Source organism: Danio rerio, chromosome 3, assembly GCF_052040795.2.
Source record: "Danio rerio strain M-AB ecotype USA chromosome 3, GRCz13ab, whole genome shotgun sequence".
In the NCBI taxonomy this organism is placed as follows: Eukaryota; Metazoa; Chordata; class Actinopteri; order Cypriniformes; family Danionidae; genus Danio; species Danio rerio.
In genome coordinates this window covers 34,280,395-34,306,127 of record NC_141023.1, presented here as the reverse complement: position 1 = coordinate 34,306,127, position 25,733 = coordinate 34,280,395, and the positions used below count along the sequence as shown (strand labels likewise).

Sequence of the window (25,733 nt, the reverse complement as noted above, 5' to 3'; positions counted from 1 at the left end):
ATGCCCTTCCATCCACAACCCAGTACTGGGAAATAGAGTGGCTAGCATGGTCTATAGATGCCATCACATATATAGATGCCATCTGACAAAATAGATTAGTTTAGCCTTTTTAGTTTTTATTGATAGAGTTCTTGTAGGGCGACACGGTGGCTCAGTGGTTTGCACTGTCGACTCACAGCAAGAAGGTTGCTGGTTTGAACCCCGGCTAGGTCAGTTGGCATTTCTATGTGGAGTTTGCCTGTTCTCCCTGTGTGTGCGTGGGTTTCCTCCTGGTACTTCAGTTTCCCCCACAGTCCAAAGACATGTGCTATAGGTGAATTAAATCAGCTATATTGGCCATAGAGTATTATGTGTGTGAATGCAAGAGTGTATGGGTGTTTCCTAGTGTTGCGGCTGGAATGGCATCCACTGCATAAAAACCTATGCTGGATAAGTTGGTGGTTCATTCCGCTGTGGCGACCCCTGATTAATAAAGGGACAAAGCCAAAAAGAAAATGAATAAATAATAGATTAAAACATGTTATTAACATCATCATTCTGATTGGCATGTATTCATTCATGGTCTCGGTGCTTCAACTTCCTTAAAAAAAAACAGACAAAATGTTTGTGCACTGAACCGATGCACTGAAGATGTAAAGTGCTGTTTGGCTTCAACACAGTTCTGCCGATGATTTATTCACGAGTGCATTAATATGCTAGAAACTCTGAAGCTGATTATAAGTATCTGAAGTGTGTGTAAGTGACAACACACTAGCAGTTGTCTAAACACAGCTGGCAGAGAGTCCTTTGCATCATCGTGTGTCATTCTGCCAGACAAAAAACATTGAGCGAATGAAGAGGCAAATGAGTGCAGAGGGTTAGTGATGGAGGAGAGGTGGAGCTCGCAGGAAGGAGGAGTGTGTGAGTGTGTGTGAGAGAGAGAGATAGATAGAGAGAGGGAGAGAGAAATAGAAGTGCCATCCTACCAGCTCAGAGTCCCTGTTACCGCAGATAGATTTGCTGACAGCTTGGCAAGAGGAGGGAGACGGCAGTCATGCACATTTTACAGCCCCATTATGTCAACAGGTCAGAATATAAATGCTCTTTCTCCATCCGTTCATTCATCCCATTCCCCCTGTTTGTGCAGTCGTGTCTGTTGATCTACTGGAAGAGAGAAAAATATTATTTCATTGCTGTCAGTGGTGCCTGTGTATCTCTCGTGTGTGCGTGTGTGTGTGCGTGTGTGCGTGCGTGTGTGTGTGTGTGTGTGTGTATGTGTGTGTTCTGTATTACTCAAATCCCACATGAGTTATGATGTGGAAATGTCTTTGAATATATTGTACAGTATTGTAAATCTGCAGTTTTTTGCTGTCATGTTGTGGAGTTTGAGTGTGGTATGTTGTCATATTTGGTAGTTTGAAATATAATCCTATTTTCATGCAGTACATGAATAGTGTAGTAATGTTTCTTTATAATAATATTGTGAGTGATAGTGTGTTTGTGTGTGTGTGTGCGTTGAAGTGTTCAGGTAAATATACACCACAAACATTGGCACACGTGAGTTGGACTGTGTTCGGGGCTGCTAGGAAGTTCATAGCCTCCACATGAAGTGTAAATAAGGGTTTGTTGTTGTTCACTGTGTTCACTAGCGAGCGTCCACGTGAAAATGTGTGTTTTACGGTGTGTGTACTATTGTGGTTTCGTAGTCACGTAAATTGGTTTGTTCTTTTGGTCTGTTGCTGTTCTTTCGGTTTTACAAGGTGATGCAACACTGTTGATAGACACATTTTGGCGGTCAGCTGAGGTGAAAAATGCAGTGGGAAATTATTTTAGAACAGTGCCGCCTCGTGGTCGTCACATGCATTTATTTTACCCGCTCACACTTGTGTTGTTTTGTGTGGACTACTAAATTAGATGTTGAGATATTTTTAGACAGGGATCAATCATGCCATACTCATGCAGGATACTCGGATAAAAAAAAATTAACTGCACATTAATGGTTGTGAGGATATTGCGTCACACATAGAATTACATTTATTTGGAGGGGTTTAAATGTTTATTTGATAAACTGATTGGTTATTTAGGTGTTTTTGTTGTGTATTTTTATTTACTTGTTTTTTTAATCTGTTTTTGTCATATTTTCTTTGTTAATTTGTTTAAATAGGTTCTAAATCTAAATTGAATTTGTACTCCACATCAGATGTTTTCCACATCATATAAGTGAAATTCAGAGATTTTATTTAGGCTGGTATTTTTATAAGTTGATAAGTAATTTATTTGAGTGTATGAACTATACAAAGAGCTGCAGCCACAGAACACTGAACGCTGTGGGTTAGCTATATGTATTAAAACAATTACTTTAGAAAATTCTTTAAAATGAAAAAAACATTTCACAAGAGGGCTATTCATTTTATATATTTATACAATTAACCCTCCTGTGATTTTTTTCTTCTTCAAGTTTTCCAAAGTAAAAGCTTTAAAGGGTCATGAAACCCCTCTTTTTCGGTTCAAGTGGACCTCAAAATTAAAAAAAAATGCTCCAAGATGGGCTTGAAGTGCTACGAGCAGAGGGAGGGGCCGGCAGAGTGCGGGAATAAGAAGGGAGCAAACAACTGTTGTTAATTGGCTCACAAAATATGACACAAACCGTGAGATCTATGATTTTATAGTTATAAGTAATTTAATGTCCTGCTACATTTGTTATTCGTAATTTTTTATAAACACATTACCACAATTTGTTATATCATCATAAAGATAATTGTGTTCATATAAATGAGGAGGACTTCTCTCCTCCTCAAACCCTGTGGATCATGGAAACAAACACATACAACCCGTGGCATGTGCAGATGAGGCCTCACCCATGGGTCTCACAGCTGGGCAGGTCTGCCTTGCCTTCGGAAAGCACATGCTCTCATGAATAATTAAGAAGCAGGGTCTTCTCATAGAATAAGAAAACTCAGCTATAGTAATAATAATGAAAAACCAATGCGTCATCACTCCACTAGCAGATACGCACTACGTCACAGATTTTGAAAAATGATTTTAAACCTGGAAGATGAAATGAGCTGACAAAAGCTCAAAATTATCCAGTTTTCGATACAATTAAAGCTAACAGGTGCTAACGTTGCCTAAACTGTTGTTAAACACACACAAATCTGATAAAATCTCAAAAAAGTACTCTTGAACATTTAGTTGACCTTTAAAACTCACTTATGCAAAGCTGAATACCAGTATCTAGTAAAATATTATTTACTGGCATCGTAGAAAAGACTAAATAAATGTGTTAATTTTAATTAGTCATTAAAACTTTGTTTCTAAATCTGTTTAAGAATATACTGTATTTTCTCCATTAAACACCACTTAGGAAATATTTTTAAAGAATATTAATTTAACAGGAGGGCTATTCATTTTGACTTCAACTGTGTGTATATATAAAGAGTTCAGTTGCAAAAACTTCTAAAAGCCATCTGAAATTTTCTCCTAAAATGAGCATTTTTCTCAGCCTCCTATTTTTATGTTCAAGTATTTCACTTTCAAAGCAATGAAAAGAACTTATTTGTCACTATAACAGTAATATTTCTGAGCCTACACACAAGAGTTGGAGAAAAATGCAGATTTTAGAATATCAAGTGGCATTTAGAGGCCTTTGCATCTAAACCCTTCATATACAGTTGAAGTCAGAATTATTAGCCCCCCTGTTAATTTCTTTCCCCGATTTCTGTTTAACGGAGAGAAGACTCTTTTTCAACATGTCTAAACTTTTTCTAATATATTTCTAATAACTGAATTATTTTATTCTTTTATTCTTTTTTAATTTTTAAGAAAATCTCTTGCTCTGTTAAACATCATTTGGCAAATATTTAAAAAAGAAAAGAAGATTCAAAGGGGGGCTAATAATTCTGACTTTAACTGTATATCACCATTCTCTTTTTGTCAGATGGCCAAATGGAGTGAAGAGGAAAAGAAAGAATAGTCAATGCTCTATGAACAGCACATCCGGTAAGAATCTGGTGTCACTGCAGTCAAAACCCCAAACATGATGGGCTTATGATGCCCAGGGATGTAGAGGTTGGTGTGTGTTTGTTTTCTGCTGCAGTCGCCTATTCTCTCCTCATCTTTTAGACAAGAGCATCTCTGTTCCTGGGTACGTTCCCAGTTATCTGGAGAAAGATGAGCCATGTGTGGTGTGCGGAGACAAGGCCACTGGCTATCATTACCGCTGCATCACATGTGAGGGCTGCAAGGTGAGACTTCCAGCATCTGAATCGCTTGACTCGTGATAAGTCTGTATTTAAACATTAAACTGCCTCTTCTGTCTGGACTGTACACAGGGTTTCTTCAGGAGGACAATACAGAAAAACCTTCATCCGTCCTATTCCTGTAAATATGACAGCTGCTGCATCATTGACAAAATCACCCGCAACCAATGCCAGCTGTGCCGCTTCAGGAAGTGCATCTCAGTGGGCATGGCCATGGACTGTGAGTGTCCACACACGCAAACTATAAACTTATTTTGTTTGATGATTTTTTTTTAAGTGTGTACGCCTTTTTTAAAGCTGCTTTGAAACAATAATTATTGTGAAAAGTGCTACACAAATATGTAAATAAGTAAAGGTTTATTCATGTACAGTGCATCTGGAAAGTGTTTATAGCGCTTCACTTTTTCCACATTTGTTTATGTTACAGCCTTATTCCAAAATGGATTAAATTCATTAATTTCCTCAAAATGCTACACGCAACACCCCATAATGACAATGTGAAAAAAGTTTTTTTTAATTGTTGCAAATTTATTAAAAAATAAGAAACCTGAAAAAACCTGTTGATGCACTTTTGGCTGCAATTACAGACTCGAGTCTTTTTTGAATATGATGCCACAAGCTTGGCACACCTGTCTTCGGGAATGTTTGCCCATTCCTTTTTGCAGTACCTCTCAAGCTCTATCAGGTTGGATGGGAAGCGACAGTACAGCCATTTTCAGATCTCTCCAGAGATGTTCAATTGGATTTAGGTCTGGGCTCTGGCTGGGCCACTCAAGGACATTAACCGAGTTGTTGTGAAGCCACTTTATTGATATTTTGGCAGTGTGCTTACTGTTGCCCCAGTCTGAGGTCAAGTTCACTCTGAAGCAGGTTTTCATTCAGGATGTCTCTGTACATAGCTGCATTCATCTTTCCCTCTATCCTGACTAGTCTCCCAGTTCCTGCTGCTGAAAAACATCCCCAAAGCATGATGCTGCAACCACCATGCTTCACTGTAGGGATGATATTAGCCTGGTGATGAGCAGTGCCTGGTTTTCTCCAAACGTAACGCCTGGCATTCAATTCAAAGAGTTCATTTTTACTCTCATCAGATCAGAGAATTTAGTTTCTTTTGGTCTGAGAGTCCTTCAGATGCCTTTTGGCAAATTCCAGGCGGGTAGTGGCTTCCATCTGGCCACTCTACCACACAGGCCTGATTGATGGATTGCTGCACAGATGCTTGTCCTTCTGTAAGGTTATCCACTGTTCACAGAAGAATGCTGGAGCTCAGATAGAGTGACCATCGAGTTATTGATCACCTCCCTGACTAAGGCCCTTCTCCCCCGATCACTCAGCTTAGATGGCCGGCCAGCTCTAGGAAGAGTCCTGGTAGAAAAACATCTTTCACTTATGGATGATGGAGGCCACTGTGTTCATTGGAACTTTCAAAGCAGCAGAAATTTTTCTGTAACCTTCCCCAGCCTTGTGCTTCGAGACAATCCTGTCTCTGGGGTCTTCAGACAATTCCTTTGTCTTCATGCTTGGTTTGTGCTTTCACATGCACTGTCAACCCTGGGACCTTATGTAGGCAGGTGTTTGCCTTTTTTTAAATCATGTCCAATTAATTGAATTTAGCACAGGTGAACTCCAGTTAAGCTGAAACATCTCAAGAATGATCGGTGGAAACAGAATGTACCTGAGCTCAATTTAGAGCTTCACGGCAAAGACTGTGAATACTTATGTATATGTGATTTTTCAGTTTTTTTTATTTTTATTAATTTACAACAATTTAAAAAAATCTTTTTTCACATTGTCATTATATGGGGTATTGTGTGTGGAATTTTAAGGAAATAAATGAATTGAATCCATTTTAGAATAAGGCTGTCACATTAAAAAAATGTGAAAAAAATTAGACTCTATGAATACTTTTTCCAGGTGCACTGTAGCACCTTTCTCAGACATTGAGTCACAAAGTGCTTAACAATAACAAAATAGTGTTCATTAAAAGCTTGACCAAAAAGATGTGCCTTTAAATGCTTTTTTAAAAGTTCAACTGATCCCAGATTTCTCAGTATAAGGAGAGGTCCAGAGCCTTGGGGCCACAACATACAGTCATCTTTAGTCTTAAGATGAGTTCTAGGAATGGCTAAAAGGTCTTTGCCTGAAAACCTCAGAGACCGGCTACAAGAGTGACTATGTAAAAGATCTTGAATGTATAGGGGGCTTGACCATGCAGAGCTCTATATGTAAAGACCAGAATCATCAAATTTACTCTAAAACTAATAGGGAGCCAGTGAAGTGCCTTAAGCACAGGAGTAATGTGCGACCTCCTACTGGTGCTGGTTAAAAGCTTCACTGCTGCATTCTGCACAAAATGCAATCAATCCATGGAAGATTTGTTCAGACAAGTGAACAGAACATTACAATAATCCAACCGTGAAGACCACATTTTTAATGCCACTGCACTTTGAAGATGACAAACCTCCCAAACAATAAACTTCAATTGAATGATTTGAATTGAATTAAAGTAAATCTATAGAATAAAACAAAAATGTAATAAATTTATAAATTGCTGTATTTTTATCAATAATATTAATAAAAATGTATTAATATTAATGACTATAGACTGTTTCCTCCTCTTTTTATAACCTTTTAAACACATTTTATTTATATTATACAAAAGACACCCACATATTTTATTTTATTTTTTTATTTTATTTACTTGTGACTTATTAGTGACTTATCTACAGCCAAAACATTACTCCAAAGTATTACCAAGTATACAACAGATTTTTATTGAGATTTCTATATGTGTAAAAAACAATTGAATAAATGCATAAATAAATTAAATGAAATGACTCCTGTCTCTCAAAAAAGTAGGTCTTTAAACATGGCCTTTGAAAGCGACAGCTATAATCTGCTAGCGCATAATAGCATTACATAATATTGTCTATCATTTCCTGTTTAGCTCTGAGAGTATTAAATGAGTGATTTGTATCTGTGGCAGTGGTGCTGGATGATTCGAAGCGTGTGGCCAAGAGGCGTCTGATCGAAGAAAATCGGGAGAAGAGAAAGAAAGAGGAGATTGTGAAGACGCTACACAATCGACCTGAGCCCACCGTGTCAGAGTGGGAACTCATTCGTATGGTGACGGAGGCTCATCGGCACACCAATGCCCAGGGCCCTCACTGGAAACAGAAACGCAAGTTCCTAGTAAGCAACCTGTTTGTGTCTCTGCTTTAATGTCTAGGATTTGTCCTGTGCCTTAAAAAGTCAAAAATGTAACAGGCCCGTAGCCAGGGGGGTCCGGATAGTTCGAAAGACACTCCCCCCTCCTCCTGACAAAGTCCACAATTTGACCACTATATGAGCTTGTTTATCCCATTTTTGGAATTCTTGACTGCTATGCCATCATAAATTGTGAAAATTATAGATAGAAGAAGGCTTTAAGACAAATTCATTTTTTTTATTATTCAAGTGGCCAAATTCTGACTGAGGAAAGTTGAATGAGCTGGCCAGTTTTTATTTTATGAAAAAGTTTGAACAAGATTCCTATTTTTTTTTAATGTTGGATGACAATAAAAATATATTTAAAAGTGCATTTTTAAATGCATACTTTTAAATGCATTTTTATTGTCATCCAACATTAAAAAATAGGAATCTTGTAAAACTTTTACATTTCTTCATTATTTTTTTAAAATGCTAATCTCATAACAATATTTATAAAACTGGATTAACTTACAGTTGAAATCCAAATTTGTAAATAAATTCTTCATAGTAAAATAGTATAGCGAGCACGAAACTGTAGGAAATATTTGTAAATAAATGGTCCATCAAAAAAGTGTGGTTATTATCATCATCTGACAAGCTGATCCAGCAAAGATTAATTCTTAAAATGTTACTAAAATGCACAATTGAAAAGATAATGAGGCGAATAAGTGCTAAAAAGGTCCACTTTTTCAGAAAAAATGAACCTCCACTTTCAATAGGCTGGCTGCGGGCCTGTAATAGACCTCGAAAATTCACTTAAGTATTCTGTCCAACAAATTTTGAATTAATAAATAATTAATAATCTAAATATAATCTAAACAATCATTTTTCTCCAGCTAAATTAATTATTTGTAGAACACTGGAAATCTGGAAATTATAAAACCAACTAAATTGTGTATGTTTTTTGAATAGCAGCATTGTGTTCTAGGTCTATAAATTATTTAATAATAATCGTCTAATAAATTATTTTAAACTAGTCTTAATTTACACGTTCATGTTATTCTTCCTCTAAAGCTTGATTTATTCTTTTGCATGGTTCACAATGTGAAATGATGGTGACAAACAGCAGTGAAAAGTTAGTGCTAAATGAATACGTTTGTTTATAGCTGCATCTGAAAGTATAGGTAACTGACTTGTTGCCTCACTTTATATTAGGCAGTGACTTTTACATTTACATTACTTTATTTAGATGCTTATATCCAAAGCATCTTAAAAATTAGTATAAACAGGGTGTCCATAGGGCATTTAAAATGTATTACAAACTGATAAATCAATTTAAAGAAATTGAAGGATCTTAAAATGATTTAAAAGTCTTTAATGCTGTTTTACAAGCTATTACATTTTGTGTTGTTTTAATTACACATTTTAAAGTTGGATATGAAAAAGTTTGCCTGAAATTAATCTGCGAATATATCAATAAAACCCTGCTTGATTTAACATCAGGATGCTTAGTTTACTGCCGTAACCTATGTAACACCATTATTTCTGCTGTTCCATAGGCTCCACCTGCTTTATTAGCATTTTTATTCAGTAAATAAACAATGTTTTAGTTTATAATTACTTTCCTACAGTCAAATTGTTTTTCAAAAAATTTAAGTTAAAATGTTGCCAATGTTATTGATTGCAACCTAAAGTGGCGATGAAGTCGGAAAGAGTCTCAAGAATCGGTATTAAAGGAATTGAATTTTACTCTCTAAATCCTGTATATACCCTGATAAAAAAGCACTTCAAACACCAGAGAGCAACAATAAATACAGTAGATGTCATGATGAGATAAATTAGTTTAGCCATTTTAGGTTTTTATATTGATTATTTCCCAGAGATGAGTTGCGGCTGGAAGGTAAAAACGTGCTGGATAAGTTTTCGGTTCATTCCACTGTGGCGACCCCGGATTAATAAAGGAACTAAGCCGACAAGAAAATGAATGAATATTGATTGAGTCCTTGTAGGGCGATACACTGGCTCAGTGGTTAGCACTGTCATCTCACAGCAAGAAGGTCGCTAGTTCGCGTCCTGGCTGGATCAATTGGTGTTTCTGTATGGAGTTTGCATGTTCTTCCTGTGTTCACTTGGGTTTCCTCCGGGTTCTCCGGTTTCCAAAGACATGCGGTATAGATGAATTGAATAAACTAAATTGGCCGTAGTGTATGTGTTTAAATGTGAGAGTGTATGAATGTTTACTAGTACTGGGTTGCAGTTGGAAGTGTAGTGCAGCTGTGTAAAACATATGCTGGAGTTGGTGGTTCATTCTGCTGTGGCAACCCTTGACGAATAAAGGGACTAGCCGAAGGAAAATTAATGAATGAATCCTTATAATGGAGTGTTTGTGAAGTGTCTGGTGCATATAGAGAGGATGGAGGAAAGAGAGTGTTTGCCTATAGGTGGTTTGTCAAGCCCACTCACCTGTGTGAAGCACACTCAGAATTGCACAATGTTATCACATGGAGTGTGAAGTGTCTGGTGCATATGGAGAGAAAAGAGTGTCTGTGTTGGCTTACTATTCTAACTTCATCAGAACCCATGTAAGAATATTTTGAGTTCTAAAATATCATTCATAGTGGTCTTAAGAAATGAAGGGCTTTAAATATCTTAAATGACTTGGTGAATACTGCAGAAACCCTGCTGAACTTGTCAGAAAGCATGTAAAGCACAGATTTATTGACTGCTGGACGTATGGTTGGGTGTTCAGCTACTGTAGATCACAAATAGCCTGAAGCTGTAGTCTGTCTGTCACCTGTTCTTTTGAGGGTCGTACCAGTGTAATAAAACTGAACAGTTTTTTTTTTTTTCAACATGACAATCGTGTTTGAATGTCAGGGGTCACAAAATACATGTTGCTTGGCAACCGGAGTTGTTAGACAAATATAGTGAGCCGTCATATTTGAGAGATGATGGCATGACTGAAAAACACTTAACTGACCCTCAGACAATCAGAAGAATCAGCTTGAGGAAAGATGGTTGGACCCGTTTGTAGTCAAGAGTTTGGTTTGTTTAGTTACCAAATGTTAAGACAGCAATAGGATTGATAATGATAAATAAATGTACACTACCATTGTTTATGCCTACCAAGGCTACATTTTTTTAAAATTAGAAATGCAGCAAAACAGTTAAGTTGTGAAGTATTGTTTAAATTTAATGTAACTGTGATTTATATATTAAACTTTCATTTATTCCTGTGGTTCAAAGCTCAGTTTTCAGTGTCACACGATTCTTCAGAAATCATTCAAATATGATGATATAATGATAATTTCTTCTCATCAATATTTCTTATTTTAGCTAAATTATAATTTTAAGAGAGCATAAAATCAAGATAAAACAGTTCTAGTTTTTTGGTATATTACAGTGTTTATTATATATCATTTATCCATTCACCTCATTTTTAATCCATGTATCTTTTAATCAAGATCATTTTAAAGACGTCTCTTTTTTCATAAGCATTTTCTAAAGTGAGAACCTAACAGCCGCTCATCACATGAATTCAACCAATTGGAAACCACAATGATCCAGTTAAATGCTTATGGACAAAATGAACTCCTTCATTTATTTCTTGTTTGTGAAGCCATTTCACTTTTAAATGTGACCCTGAATCACAAAATCAGTCTTAAGTTGAAGGGGTGTATTTTGTCAATAGTCAAAACAAAACTGCATTGTATGGTTCAAAATTACGGAATTTCTATTATAAAAAATGTCATTAACATATTAAGTAAAAGATCATATTTCATGGAGACGATTTGTTAATTTGCTATTGTAATTTAATAAGTTGTAAGTTAATTTCCTATTCAAAAGTAATTTTTTTAGCAATGTGCTAATGTGCTAGCAATGTGCATTAATGGTCAATTAATTTGGACAAATCTTCTCAAAAAATGTTTTGTCAACCTTAAGATTCTAGTTTTTTAAATGTTTGTATTTGACCAAATGTTGTCCTTTCCTTAAAAACATGCGTCTTTAGAGCATTTATTCAGCATTCAAATATCAGTTTTTAAAAATTGACAGTTATGACTGGTTTTGTAATCCAGGGTCACAAATATCATTGCTGAACCACATTTGTTTGTCTTTCAGCCAGAAGACATTGGACAGTCTCCAGCCCCGACATCAGACAATGATAAAGTGGACCTGGAGGCCTTCAGTGAGTTTACCAAGATCATTACGCCTGCCATCACACGAGTTGTGGACTTTGCCAAAAAACTGCCCATGTTCTCTGAGGTCAGTGTCTGCATGTGATAAATAGCGTTGTCCACAGTATCAGTATTTCAATGCCTACATACAGTTTAAGTCAAAATTATTAGCCCTCCTGTTTTTTCATATATTTCACAAATAAATTAACAGAGCAAGGACTTTTTCACAAAATTTCCTATAAATATTTTTTTCTTCTGGAGAAAGTCTTATTTGTTTTATTTTGGCTAGAATAAAAGCAGTTTTTATATTTAAAAAAACATTTTAAGGGCAATATTATTAGCCCCCCCAAAGTAATATATATTTTTAGATTGTCCACAGAACAAACCATTGTTAACCACTGCACATTGACCTGAATACTAGTATCTTGAAAAAATATTATATAGTGTCATAATGACAAAGATAAAATAAATCTTATTAGAAAGATTATTAGAAAGTAGTTGTTAAAACTAAATAAACTTAGAAATGTTTAGAAAATAAATCTGTCCATTATACAAATGGGGAGGCTAATAATTCTGATTTCAACTGTATTTCCTAAACAATGAGCCATACTTCTGGTTTTAACTCTGATTAGTGAAAAAAAATTTACATTTAAATTAATACTGTGGCAATATTTGCCCATGCTCTCGAAAATGGTATTGAGTTTTGATTTTTATTAAGGAATTGACAACACACCTCCATTGGAAAAAAGGCTCTGCACAGCTAATGGTTTTTCCATGAATGCACACATTTTTGTAAATAACAGTGTGCTGCATTATTATGGCAATTGTCAGGCAGTGGCTGCTGTGAAAGTGCAATTATCTGCTCATCTCCAGCTGTCACTGAACTTTCTAAAGCACGACTGCATGTGTGGAGGAAAGAGGCTGTTTGTGCTTCCTGTGCTTTTACATCCGCCTTATGCTGTCATATTTAAGTAATGGCTTCATTAAACCATTAGCTATGATTATGAGCTGTTGCTGTGCTTCTGAATCACTGGTTATTTTGCCATTCTAATTGCTTATGTGAACATGTTATGGTCACAAATCTTCACTTCATACACTGAAGGGCATTGAAGCTTCTATTTCAGGGGAAATGTGTAATTACACTGGGAATCAGAAAAATGTCATTCATTTAATAATAATAGTGATTCCACTACTATTACCACAACCACCACCACTACTACTACTACTACTACAACTAATAATAATAATAATAATAAATAAATGGATGGATGGATACCAAATTGGTCATTGTCAATTGCAGGAGCCAATATTAGAATTTTTTGCCCATTTGGAACATTAGATTTCTGCCTGCCTTTTAACCAGTTCTAATACAAACATATCACAAACATATCATTATGAATTTCTTTCAAACTTTAAGGAAGACATTTTCTAATACTAAGATATTAAGAAGATATTTAGTAATACTTCCTAAAACAGTTTTTTACTAATACATTTTATTTTATTAATTTACACCTATTGCTTTATTAATTAATTAATTACTTTATTTATTTATTTATTTATTTATTTATTTATTTATTTATTTATTTATTTATTTATTTATTTATTCATTCATTCATTCATTCATTTATTTATATTCATTTATTTACTTGTTAGCCTAGTTGTAACTTAAATTTCTGCCTTTGTGCCTACATTTTAAGTTTTAAATAAAATAAAATAAAATAAATAGATAACAGTTAATAGTTAAAGTATGTTAATGCTTACTCCTTTAAATTTTGTAAAATAGAAAAATCACAATGTATATATAATGTTTTACTTGTCAAATGATATTTTCCATTTATACATTTTAATATTTTGTCTTCTTTATTATTTTTGTTTTATTTAAATGTGTTTGTCATTTTATTATTTTGTCTTTTCATTTGAATATTTTATGTTGTAAAGAAAATGTGTATATATAATGTGCTTATTTTATTATGTGTATTATTACTTGTAAAATATTATTTATTATTATTTTTATGTTACACAATATTGTTTTATCCCTGTAGATTTGAAGTGTAAAGCACTTTGAGAATTACATTATAAAGGTGATATATTAAAAAATATATATATGAGATGTATTTTTATACTTTTTCCATGCAAAAACTGCAATCCAGTCAGCAGTGTTTTTCCATGCCATACTTTTCCAGAAAGTTTCTGATTATAATTATCAATCCTTGTAATTATCAACCCTGCCTTAGCTATGCTAACAAAACTATTATGAGTCATTCTTGCCATTACAACAAAGCCTCATCTAGCCAGGTTAATTTTAACCCCTCGTTATGGTGAGTAACTGAAAAAGTTGAAAGGCCAATTGTCAGCTATCTTTATTGTTGATCAGCCTTGAAATATACACTACCGGTCAAAGGTTTGGGGTCAGTTTTTTCTTTTCATGTTTTTTTTTTTTAAAGAAAATTTTTCTGTTCATCAAGGCGGCATTTATTAAATGTAAAACAATGTAAAATTGATAAATATTTATTAAGATTTTAAATAACTGCTTTCTTATTGTATGTAGTTTCAAATAAAATTATTACTCAATTCATCATCATCATCATCATTATTATTATTATTATTGTTATTATTATTATTATTATTATTATTATTATTATTATTATTATTATTATAATGATGACTGGAGTAATAATTTTATTTGATAATAATTGATAATAATAAACAGCTAATATTAGAGTGATTTCTGAAGGGTTATGTGACTAAAGACTGATGTAATGAAGCTAAAAAAATCTTTAAAATCACTGGAATACATCATTAAATTAAACTATAAACTACATTTAAACGGTTATTTTATAGTGCAATAACATTTTACAATTTGTACTGTACATTATAATTTTTTGATGAAATAAATGCAGCCTTGGTGAGCAGGAGAAGCTTATTTTAAAACATTTATATGCACACCACGAAACCTGTAAAGACACAAGAATGAGCTGTTCTCTGTCTGTTGTGTATTTTCAGCTGCCCTGTGAAGACCAGATCATCTTGCTGAAAGGCTGCTGTATGGAGATCATGTCATTGCGAGCAGCGGTGCGGTACGACCCCGAGAGCGAGACTCTGACCCTGAGCGGAGAGATGGCCGTCAGTCGAGAGCAGCTGAAAAACGGAGGGCTCGGAGTGGTTTCTGATGCCATCTTTGATTTGGGGAAGAGCCTGTCACAGTTTAACCTGGATGACTCTGAGGTGGCACTGCTACAAGCTGTGCTGCTCATGAGCTCAGGTGAGCAGAACACACAGCTGTGGCACACATGCACTGTGAACACGTCACATTAAAGGATAGTTCACCCAAAATGTATGCTTTTTCTACCCTGAAACACAAAAGAAGTTGTTTATTTAATACTAAAGTCACTTGTTCAGCGATAATCTTGCCTCCTGCTGCAGCTTTTTAATATAATATGGTGTCCTTAAGTCTAAATAACTCTGAGACAGTATTAAGCTATTTTAATTCTGTTTTCTTTGCTGTTGACTGTGAAACAAAAGCCCAGTTCAGTGTTGACTGCTCGCAAAACAAACAAAGTAGTGCTGAATCATTTCAAATAAATGTATTGTAACATGTTGTTCACGTTAAATTATAGACATTTATCACATTATTCCAGTTTTTCTTCTCCCTCGAAATGAGGCAGAGGTGGCATCCTGATCGTGGCATTTTTGCTACTTTAAATTAACACATTTTGCATTATTATTATTAATGAGGGCGACGCGGTGGCACAGTAGGTAGTGCTGTCGCCTTACAGCAAGAAGGTCGCTGGTTCGAGCATCGGCTAGGTCAGTTGGCATTTCTGTGTGGAGTTTGCATGTTCTCCCCGTGTGCGCGTGGGTTTCCCTCACAAGTCCAAAGACATGCGGTATAGGTGATTTGGGTAGGCTAAATTGTCCATAGTGTATGTGTGTGAATGAGAGTGTATGAGTGTTTCCCATTGATGGGTTGCAGCTAGAAGGGCATCCGCTGCATAAAGCATATGCTGGATAAATTGGTGGTTTATTTTGCTGTGGCGACCCAAGATTTATATAAGATTTTTAAGGGACTAAGCTGAAAATGAATGAATATTGTTAATTATTATTATTGTAATCTTATCAAGTAAATCATTATTTTATTTAAAAAGCTAACATTAAATGTAATTAAATACATGACTAGCATTTGTACATCAATCAGGGACTGTCAGTATCTATTTCTGCTTGCTTGAGACTTTGAACCTGAGCAGAGAGATGGGCGTCAGAACGAGCTGAAGAACGAAAGGCTCGGAGTGGTGTCTAATGCCATCTTTGATTTGGGCAAGAGCCCAAATCAAAAGCTAGAGGTGGTACAAAATTTAATGGAGTTGGCAACCATGTTATTTTCTGTGCAGGATAACCTTTTTTTTAATTATTATTTTAATACTACATCGGTTCATGACAACTTTAAATGTGTTATAGGAATTGCATAAAACTTACTCTGTTTCTATTATTTAGTTACAGATGTGTAAGAAACATTAGATTAAAAAAAAAACATGTGAAAATAGTTGAAAAAAGTGACTGCAATTTATTCCTTTAATTTTTATTTTTATAGTGCCATAATTTTTATAATCGGTTGTAATCCTTTTATTATAATTTTCCGACTAGGAGTATGCATTATGCAATGTATTATAATGAACAAGATGGTATTGTAATTATTGTTTTATCAATATGCAAGCCGACTTTGAGTGTCACTTTGCAAAAAAAAAAAAAAGAAACTTGCTTGTACAAAAACATTGATTGCCAGATAAAGCCAATTACAATGCAAGCCCTTGTAATTCAAAATAAGATAAAATTTTTGACTGCAACTTTTAGTGGAGTACCGAATCGTCTCCATTCTAAGATGGTACATATTCCACTGATTACAAGTTGGAAGAAATTTGTCCTTCCATTTAAGCAGTATAATAAGTCTAGCAATTATTGTTGAAAAAGAAATGCTACTTTTATAAAATATAAGTATACTTTTACTTTTATACTTTTATAATACTTTTGGTATTATTGTTTAATTTGGGATCTGTAATTAAATCAAATATTCCGACAATAGGGCAAGGATCAATTGATGCATGCTAAATATTTTAAAAGAAATTAAATAGAATAATAAATGTATTTAATAAAGAAAATTCCAAACACATCTTTAAAATCTACATTACGTGTTATAAAATCATGTGTTTTAAAGACTGATTTAAAGCTCATCCTTAAAGACTTGGCTTGAATTCGCTGTAGTTTTACAATCTTTATGTAATCCACCACACAGATCGCTCTGGACTGACATGTGTGGAGAAGATCGAGAAGTGTCAGGAGATGTACCTGTTGGCATTCGAGCACTACATCAACCACCGCAAGCACAACATCTCCCACTTCTGGCCCAAGCTGCTGATGAAGGTGACGAACCTGCGCATGATCGGCGCCTGCCACGCCAGCCGCTTCCTGCACATGAAGGTGGAGTGTCCAACAGAACTGTTCCCGCCGCTCTTCCTGGAGGTCTTCGAGGATCAGGAGGTGTGACCCAGAGACACAGCGGCAAAACAAACTCCACCTCATTTTGTTTTCTCGCAAAGCATACCAGAAGCGTTTTTTGTTTCTCACAAGCTCGTGCGCTCTCGAAACGGGACATGTACTTTATTTTGCATCGTCGGTCCCTCGTCTGCTTTTGTCTGGGATTTGTTTCCGGGTTGTCAGCCTCCACACGTTTCGACCCTGCCATTCAGATATTCCTCTCACAGACGGACAAAAGCTAGCATGCATCAACCTACCTCTCATACAAACATACCTCCCAATCTCAGAAGGAGCTTATTTTTAAAAGCGTGACAAAATAAAACAAAAAAAAGCGCCACATTTTTCAATAGCGGTTTCGGAAACGCTAGCTGTCGTTAACATCTTAACTCCTACGTTTGAGCTCTACACTATTAAATAGTAACGAATAAATTGGGGGCTGTTTATTTATTTTTTTCATCTTCGTCATTGCACGCATAGAATATCTCCTTTTAAAAACATAACTACCTGATGTTTAGTGCACTCGGACACTCTGTACATTTCGTTTTGTGTGCACTTCTCATACCTCATTTACACCAGCATTGACATACATGTAGCTACATGTCCGTACATGTATGTATGTATGCACAGTTCTACCTTGCATCGGCCCGTTTTTCTTCTTAAACCAAGTCGATACAGTTCTCATGTACAAACCTTCCTTCATAGCATATCCACTTGTATTGCATATGTTACTTATGCTAAACATTTTTGTGACCTCATTCTCTGAAAAGCCTCTCATCACTTTCTGTCGTTTGACCCATAGAGCTGTGAGGTATTGATCTGTCCCGGTTGGACAAATTAATGGTCGCAGATATATTAAGCCATGCTGTTAATGATATGCATAGATTTCTTGGAAGATCTACAGGTTATTCATTGTGCTCCAATATAATTGATTCATCAGATGATAGTATCATAATGCTTTGAAATATGAATAATGGTATTACATAGTTAATTTAAAGAATACTATGGTATTATGTGAGAGACATGATAGCGCAGTGGTACTTCTTTTTAATGAGATCTAAATATTACCCCTGAATTCCATTCATCTGTCTAACTTGGACAACATTTGGGAGGTAAATGACCTTAAAATATTAAGGAAAAACAAAAAAAAAAGTTCCTAAAAATACTGCTTTGAAATATTGACAATAAAAGCAGAAGCTTAGATTTAGATGGTCGGGTACAACTTGGCTAAACATCTAAATAGACTTTTCAACAAATGCTAATTTTCTATTTATTTCTAATTATTTTGTGTGTTAATTTAAAATGACTAAATTAAATCAAAACTATTTTAGTGTATACATATTTTTTTATTATTTCGGTTTGCTACAGAAGTAAAGTTTATTTATATACTAATTTTGAGAGGATCACGTGCTTGCGAGTGACCACGGCTAGTCCCACATTAGCTAATGTGTAATACAACAATCAGATGATTCCTCCTGAAGAATCCCCTTTTTCAAACCTACTCTTCCCTTTTCTTTGATAGGGTGGCACGGCGGCCCAGTGATTAGCACTGTTGCCTCACTGCAAGAAAGTGTCTGGTTTAAGTTAAGTTTGAGTTTACACGTTCTTCCGGTGCTTGCGTTAGCTTCTCCCGATTTCTCCGGTTTCCTCCCACAGTCCAAAGACATGCATAATAGGTGAATTGACCAAATCAAATTGGTACCATAGATGAGCTCCTTAGCAATTCCTAATTTCCCATTGGCCATAAATTAGCAGGGGAGTTCTCGAGACCTACCTGAGCTCAAACTCTCCTCTCATACTGCAAACGGGAAGGAGCCCTGGGCTCAAGGATCTTCTGAGCTTAGACATCTCTCCCGGGACAGCATGCCAAACACACTTTTAATCATTCATCAGCTAAGTGTGAACTCTTGAAATTAACTTCAATTGTAGGCCCAAATTTCAGCCATTCTAGCTTTTCAACTACTTTTCCCATTCATTTTTTTTCATTTGGGGTTTAAAACATTTAATTTAACTCCATCAGTTAAAGCAATAGTTTACTCAACCTAAGTGCAAATGTGGACTTGAAGTGTGTATTCATGAAAAGCCTGCCATGAGCAAAATGAAAATGATCATATACTTGTCCTCAAGCCATTAGCTGCATATGCCGAAACATAATAATAAAATAATATCCTAGCTCTTCTCAACTTTGTAATGCAATTAAATGGTTAATTTTTTCTTCGATAATTCATTTCCTAATGTGCATCACAATATATATATATATATATATATATATATATATATATATATATATATTTTTTTTTTTTTTAATTGTGCTACGGTATAGTTCAAACAAAACTGAAAATTATTTTATCATTTACTCCCCCTTTACTAGTTCCAAACCTGCTTGGCTTTCTTTCTTCTGATCAACACACAACCAGATATTTTGAATTAAACCTGTAAACTTCCATAGGAAGTTCTATAGGAATTTTTCCATTTGAAGTAAACTTTCATAGGATTTGTTTTCTATGGTTTTGCTATGGTTTAGCTTTCTTCAAAATATCTTCAACAGAACAAAGAACTCATGAAGATTTGTAACCACTTGAGAGTTGAGAGTAAAAACACTTAAGAGCAGGGATGCCCAGACTCTGTCCTGGAGGGCCATTGTCCTGCATATTTTAGTTCCAACCCCAATTAAACACACCTGAACCAGCTAATCAAGCTCTTTCTAGGAGTACTAGAAACATCCAGGCAGGCGTGTTGAAGGATGTTGGAGCTAAATTATGCAGGACACCGGCCCTCCAGGACCGAGTTTGGACACTCCTGAGTGAGAGTAAAAATTCAGTAGAATTTTTGGATGAACTATCGCTTTAAAACCCTTCAAAAATCCATTTACTGTACCTTCCTAAAAATCCACTTGTAATCTTTGTATTCCAATTATAAACCATACATTTTTCTCTGTAAATATATATTTTATATTATAATATAATAATCCTTATTTATTATTAATATAATCCTCATTAATTCCTGCATTTAATAAATGACTTATTTTGCAGTGTAGTGACAAGCAGGTGCTGTCACTACAATTAAAATTGTAAAATTACAACCAAAAGAACTTTTAGCCTCATTGTACCCACCATTATTGCTAACCATTTAGGAAACAAACAAAACGAGTGTCATCTTACCTCTCCATGTTCTCAAACAGACTCTACCTCACCCTTAATCCCTGCAAAACACATTCACCTAATCTTACCCGCTTAAATCTGTACATAAATGCGCACATTTACACTAAAACATCACCAAGATACAATAGCAACCTCACTGGTATGTGTGCAAACGGCTCTCCTTTTCACTTGTGATGTTGGGACCAAGTGTCAGTCTTGTTCCCTTTTTCTGCGGACAGTAAGAATGTGCCAGATTGAATGATTTTCACTGTACTGTAACAGAACAAACCAACAGATTATTTTGCTTTAGGGAAGCACTGGAGTGGCAGCACAGGAAGACGGTTCCTGCTTAAGGTGAACCTCGTTTCGGTCCCGCACCTCCAAACCACATCCATTCACGTGCATCACAAGAGGTTTACCTTGTTCTGCTGCTTGCCCAAAATAAAAAGGACACAGCCAGACTCCCCCGAAAGCATCTTTTGGAATAGTTTAACCCGCTGGTTCAGATGCATAGCTGGGTTTCAGCGTCCTTTTTGACCGATATTGTGTCATTATGGCTCCAGGAGTTCGGGACGTGGTCTCCATTTAAAGTGACACAGAGGAACAAAAGGGCAAAAAGGACAAACTCACTGTGACTCGCTAATCTCAGGCTCAATGCAACCCACCAGCACTGCAGACACACACTGCCCACAGACGCAATCTACAGCACCAGCACGGGGAATCAGGAAGACCTCTATTTTTTTTTCTCTCTCTCTGGACGTACAGTACAGAACTGGTTTACAGCAGCACTTTTATTAGAACAGAACATTCAGTTCTTTACACTTAGCCAGATGATGAATATGTTGATTGAGAAGTTGGCTCTAAAATGGGTCATATTATAATGTTTTGAAATAAAAGTGCATTGTGCTATGAAATCATACTGCAACTTTCAGAACTTGTTCCCTTGTTCAGGTTATATGTATACGTTTACACAACACCATTCCCATATACATACAAATCTGAAACATGGAAATATATGCAAATCACATACAGTTGAATAATACAAGTCAGAATTATTTGCCGTGTTGAATTATTAGCCCCCTGTATATTTTTACCCAATTTCTGTTAAACTGCTTTTATTGTAGAATAAATAAACAAATAAGACTTACTTCAGAAGAAAAAATATTACTGTATAATACTGTAAAAACATTTTGTTGCTCTCATAAACATCATTTGGGGAATATTTAAAAAAAGAAAACAATTCACAGGAGGGCAAATAATTTTGACTTCAATTGTATATGACAATTTATATTTGGATTTCATATATATATATATATATATATATATATATATATATATATATATATATATATATATATATATATATATATATATATATATATATATAAAATATAGTTCACACATTTTAAAATATTGCAAAAATTGCCACATGCATATATTTTTACACATAGATATAATTATATGGTCATATGTGAACACATATATACAATTAAAGCTAATATATTTGACGTATTTGTAAATATTTGTAATTGAAATAAATATATAGATGAAAGCATACATTTTTGGAAAATTTCTGTATATAAATGTTGCATATATGACAAATACAGTATTTATATGTGAAATCCAAATATGAACTTATATGTCATTTGCTTATATTGCCCATATATTAAATTTTTCTGTGGGTTTTCAAAGTTGTTGTTTTTTTTCTGGGTTTTTTAGGGGCTCTGAAAATGCAAACCCATATTTCATTTATTATTTTCAGCTATGTCTGAACATGGTTTGTGTTAACAATATCGTCATCACTGTTTCAAATGTTCAAAAAATGATTATCTGATTTTAGTACATTCTTGTTTTGTACGCGTAAACTAAAACCATCCTTCAAAATAAGCAAGTTTCTGAAGAATAACAGTGTTTTTTACATAAACACTTGAGCAGTTCTTACTGGGTGTCCGCTTACAGTAGATAAGCTGTCTTTCCACTATCTCTGACAAACTACCAAACACAGGCTGGAACTTTTCCAATGATGTGTTGAGGTTAGAATTATTAGCCCCCCTGAATTGTTCACCCCCGTTTTATTTTTTCCCAATTTCCATTAAACGGAAAGATTTTATCTGTAGAATATAAAAAAAATAGCTTAAAGGGGCTTATATATTTGTCGCTGAAATAGTTTTTAAAAAATCAAAAACTACTTTTATTCTAGCCGAAATAAAACAAATAAGACTTTCTCCAGAAGAAAAAGTATTATCAGACATACTGTGAAAATGTCCTTGCTCTGTTTAACATTATTTAGGAAATATTTAAAAAAGAAAAAAAATCATGGGGGGCTAATAATTCTGAATTCAACTGTATCTGCCGAAATTTTGGATCAGATTTGAATTTTGGATGCATGGAAATATGACCATATGTGATGTATTCTAATTCAATCTTTGAACACAAGTTTAAAATTACCAGTTAATTTATTCTTTTGCTTTCTTAGTAAACATATTTCTGTTTGGTTATGAATAGTTATGGCAGGAATAATGACTTTGATTAGCCTTTTAAAGCCTACTTTGTTTTTATTTGATATTTGTGTGGATACATTAATATATTTTTACTGTATTCATTAAAATTCATTAATTTCTCTTCATGGCGAATAAGTGAAGAACCCAAGTCCAATGGTTGCTCTACAACAAATTTAATAGTACCCTGTGATTGCCACATATGTGACAATATTACATGAATGTTAAAGATAGTGGAAACATGGCTATACAATGCACTTATATTTAACCTATGACTAATGAGTATGTTAACAGTAGATATTGTGCCCAGTTTTATGTATTTCTTCAATAGGATCCCAGTGTTAAAAGTATATTGCAGCCAAATATGAAGATTCGGTGATCATTTACTCACCTATCACAACTCATGCTGTTTCACACCAGTGACAGCCATTCATCTTCTGAACTCATATGATCCTCTTGTCCCTTCTGCCCATCTATTCAAAGTCCACACAACCAAAAAGTGTTGAGACATCACAGTAGTTCATATGAATTACATGCTTTGGTCCAAGTCTTCTGAAGAGAATCAATTACTAAAATACTTTAACTTTAGCTTTAAATAAAAATCAACATTGAGGATTGTTTTATATGACTAGTACACTAATACACATAATATATACAGTTGAAGTCAGTATTATTAGCCCCCCTGAATTATGAGCCCCCCTGTTTATTTTCCCCCAATTTCTGTTTAACGGAGAGAACATTTTTTAACAGATTTCTAAACAAGTTTATAACTCATCTCTAAAAACTGATTTATTTTATATCTGCCATGATGCTTAACAAGGTTAATTAGGTTAACTTGGCAGGTTAGGGTAATTAGGCAAGTTATTGTATAATGATGGTTTGTTCTGTAGACTATCGAAAAAAATATATGGCTTAAAGGGGTTAATAATTTTGTCCTTAAAATGGTGTTTGAAAAATTATAAACTGCTTTTATTTTAGCCGACTTTCTCCACAAGAAAAAAATATTATCAGACATACTGTGAAAATTTCCCTGTTTTGTTAAACAACGTTTGGTAAATATTAAAAAAAGAAAACTAAATCAAAAGGGGGGCTAATAATTCTGACTTCAACTGTATATACAGTCAAGCCCAAAATTATTCATACCTCACTGGTATGAATAAGGGGATATGAATGATTTTGGGTGTAACAGTATATAAATATCTCTTGTATTTTTATACAAAATGTGTGTTTTTTGTTTTGTTTTCTTAGATCAAAACTAGTCTTACAGCTTTGGAAAGACACAAGGGTTGATTTATTATCATCATTATTATTATTGTGTCTTTTTTTATTTTAGGTTTTAGGCACACATTTTAGCCCAGATTGAATGCAATTAACAGATGAGGTCTCATTTTACATGCAAACAAAATGCTTGTTTAATACTTGGATTCACTAAGAAGATGCAAATTTTAGGTCTTTATAAAGCAATGTGTTTCTTTTTATTATTTAATTTGATATGAAACTTTAATAGATATTAAAAATGACACTCTCAGTCTTCTCAGCAGTTCTTTAAAATACAGTACTTTCACCAATAACCCCCCAACAACACTACATTTCTACAATCTAGTCTTGTATTTATCAAGTCATATGTGAGGTTTGGAGGTTTTAAGAAATTTCACTTAAAAAATATTCTGTCCATCTTCTCATGAGAAATGTAAAGAAAGACATGCAGGCTGAAGTATATGGACTGAATTTTTAGTTATAAGATTGTGACAATCACTTGTTAAAAGCAAAAGTAAGGTAATTTCAGGCACCATGCTTATGTTTTCAATCTGAATTGTACTGTGGGTGCATAAATCCTTATGTTTGGTTAGTTTTACACACTTTTAGTGGCTCATTTTTCCATAATAAGCTTTTCTTGCGGTGATTAGATCTAAAAAAAAAAAAAATCCAGGACATCTGTTACTTCAAACCTTCATTACCTCACAAGATGGTGAGTTTTGACATTTATTTGAAAACTAAACCTAACGATCCTGATTCCTCCAGCTCACAGACTGATGTGATTGAGATGAATGTTATTGTCAGTTAAAAGATTTCTGAAATCTGATGATGAGTGTATTCTTAACCACCATCGCCAGTATACCTTGGTCGACAGGGTTAAACACGCCACAAGACCTCACAAACATTTTACTGTAAGATGCCATCCCCATCTTCACCACAAGCCTCTTACTGTTTTGTAAACCCATTCAGTGCAATAGGTCTTTTTGACAGTATGCTCAAAAAGTGATATGTACGTTATATGCTGTGCTTTTATCTGCATTCAGTATCTTTCACAAATAGTTCTCTTTCTCTCTCTCTATATATATAAATCCTGCTTGCACATGTGTTTGTGCGTCTTTTACTTGCTTGTGGGGCATAATTAATGTGCTTTTACTGGAATTTGATCACCACCTGGCCAGGAACTTGCTGTTCAATCATACTTTGTAGCATTGTACATTTTCTCCTGCTGTTATAGTTCAAAACTGTAATGGATGTGAAAGACCTGTGGTCTTTCCCTCATAATGCCTCTGTTAAGTGGATGCAAAGCAGACTGTTTTCTTTTCTTCCTTTCTTTTCTTTTCTTTTTATATATATTTAATGTTTTTGAAGAAAGATTCAATTGATTCTCAAACTACAGAGCATCAGTGACTGTGGTTTGTGAAAAAAGCGATATATTTTTGAATATATGTTTGCTTACAGCTGGTATATTTGCATGTAGCTATGAATTTAACAAAGCTCATATTTTCAGATGCAGGAACCAAGTAAAAAAAATGTATTTGCAGCCATACAATCACAATATATTATAAATATGTTGAGTACGGATCAGACGAGAGCAGAAAATGTGGGAGGGGTTTCAGAGTAACTCAGGTATGTGTGCTACTTTTCACTTTAAAAAATGTTTAATAAATGATTGTTGCTGTTTCTTGTGAACCGAAGACCTCTTGTGTTTGA

The 25,733-nt window shown here is 34.6% G+C and overlaps 1 protein-coding gene across 5 annotated transcripts in view; it reads left to right on the top strand.

Annotated features, from left to right (window-relative positions):
• Positions 1-21,187, top strand: part of thraa (thyroid hormone receptor alpha a) — a 57,453-nt gene extending 36,266 nt beyond the window's left edge. For 3 of the 5 annotated variants that reach the window (XM_087242091.1, XM_087242092.2, XM_087242093.2), the window contains 8 exons: positions 3,917-3,978; positions 4,102-4,223; positions 4,311-4,458; positions 7,225-7,430; positions 11,547-11,690; positions 14,606-14,864; positions 16,890-17,134; positions 20,579-21,187. In XM_087242091.1, the coding sequence (XP_087098217.1) occupies positions 3,917-3,978; positions 4,102-4,223; positions 4,311-4,458; positions 7,225-7,430; positions 11,547-11,690; positions 14,606-14,864; positions 16,890-17,134; positions 20,579-20,626 (1,234 nt within the window). In that variant the 3' untranslated portion in view covers positions 20,627-21,187. 5 annotated transcript variants of the gene reach the window in all.
• The last annotated feature ends 4,546 nt before the right edge of the window (positions 21,188-25,733 follow it).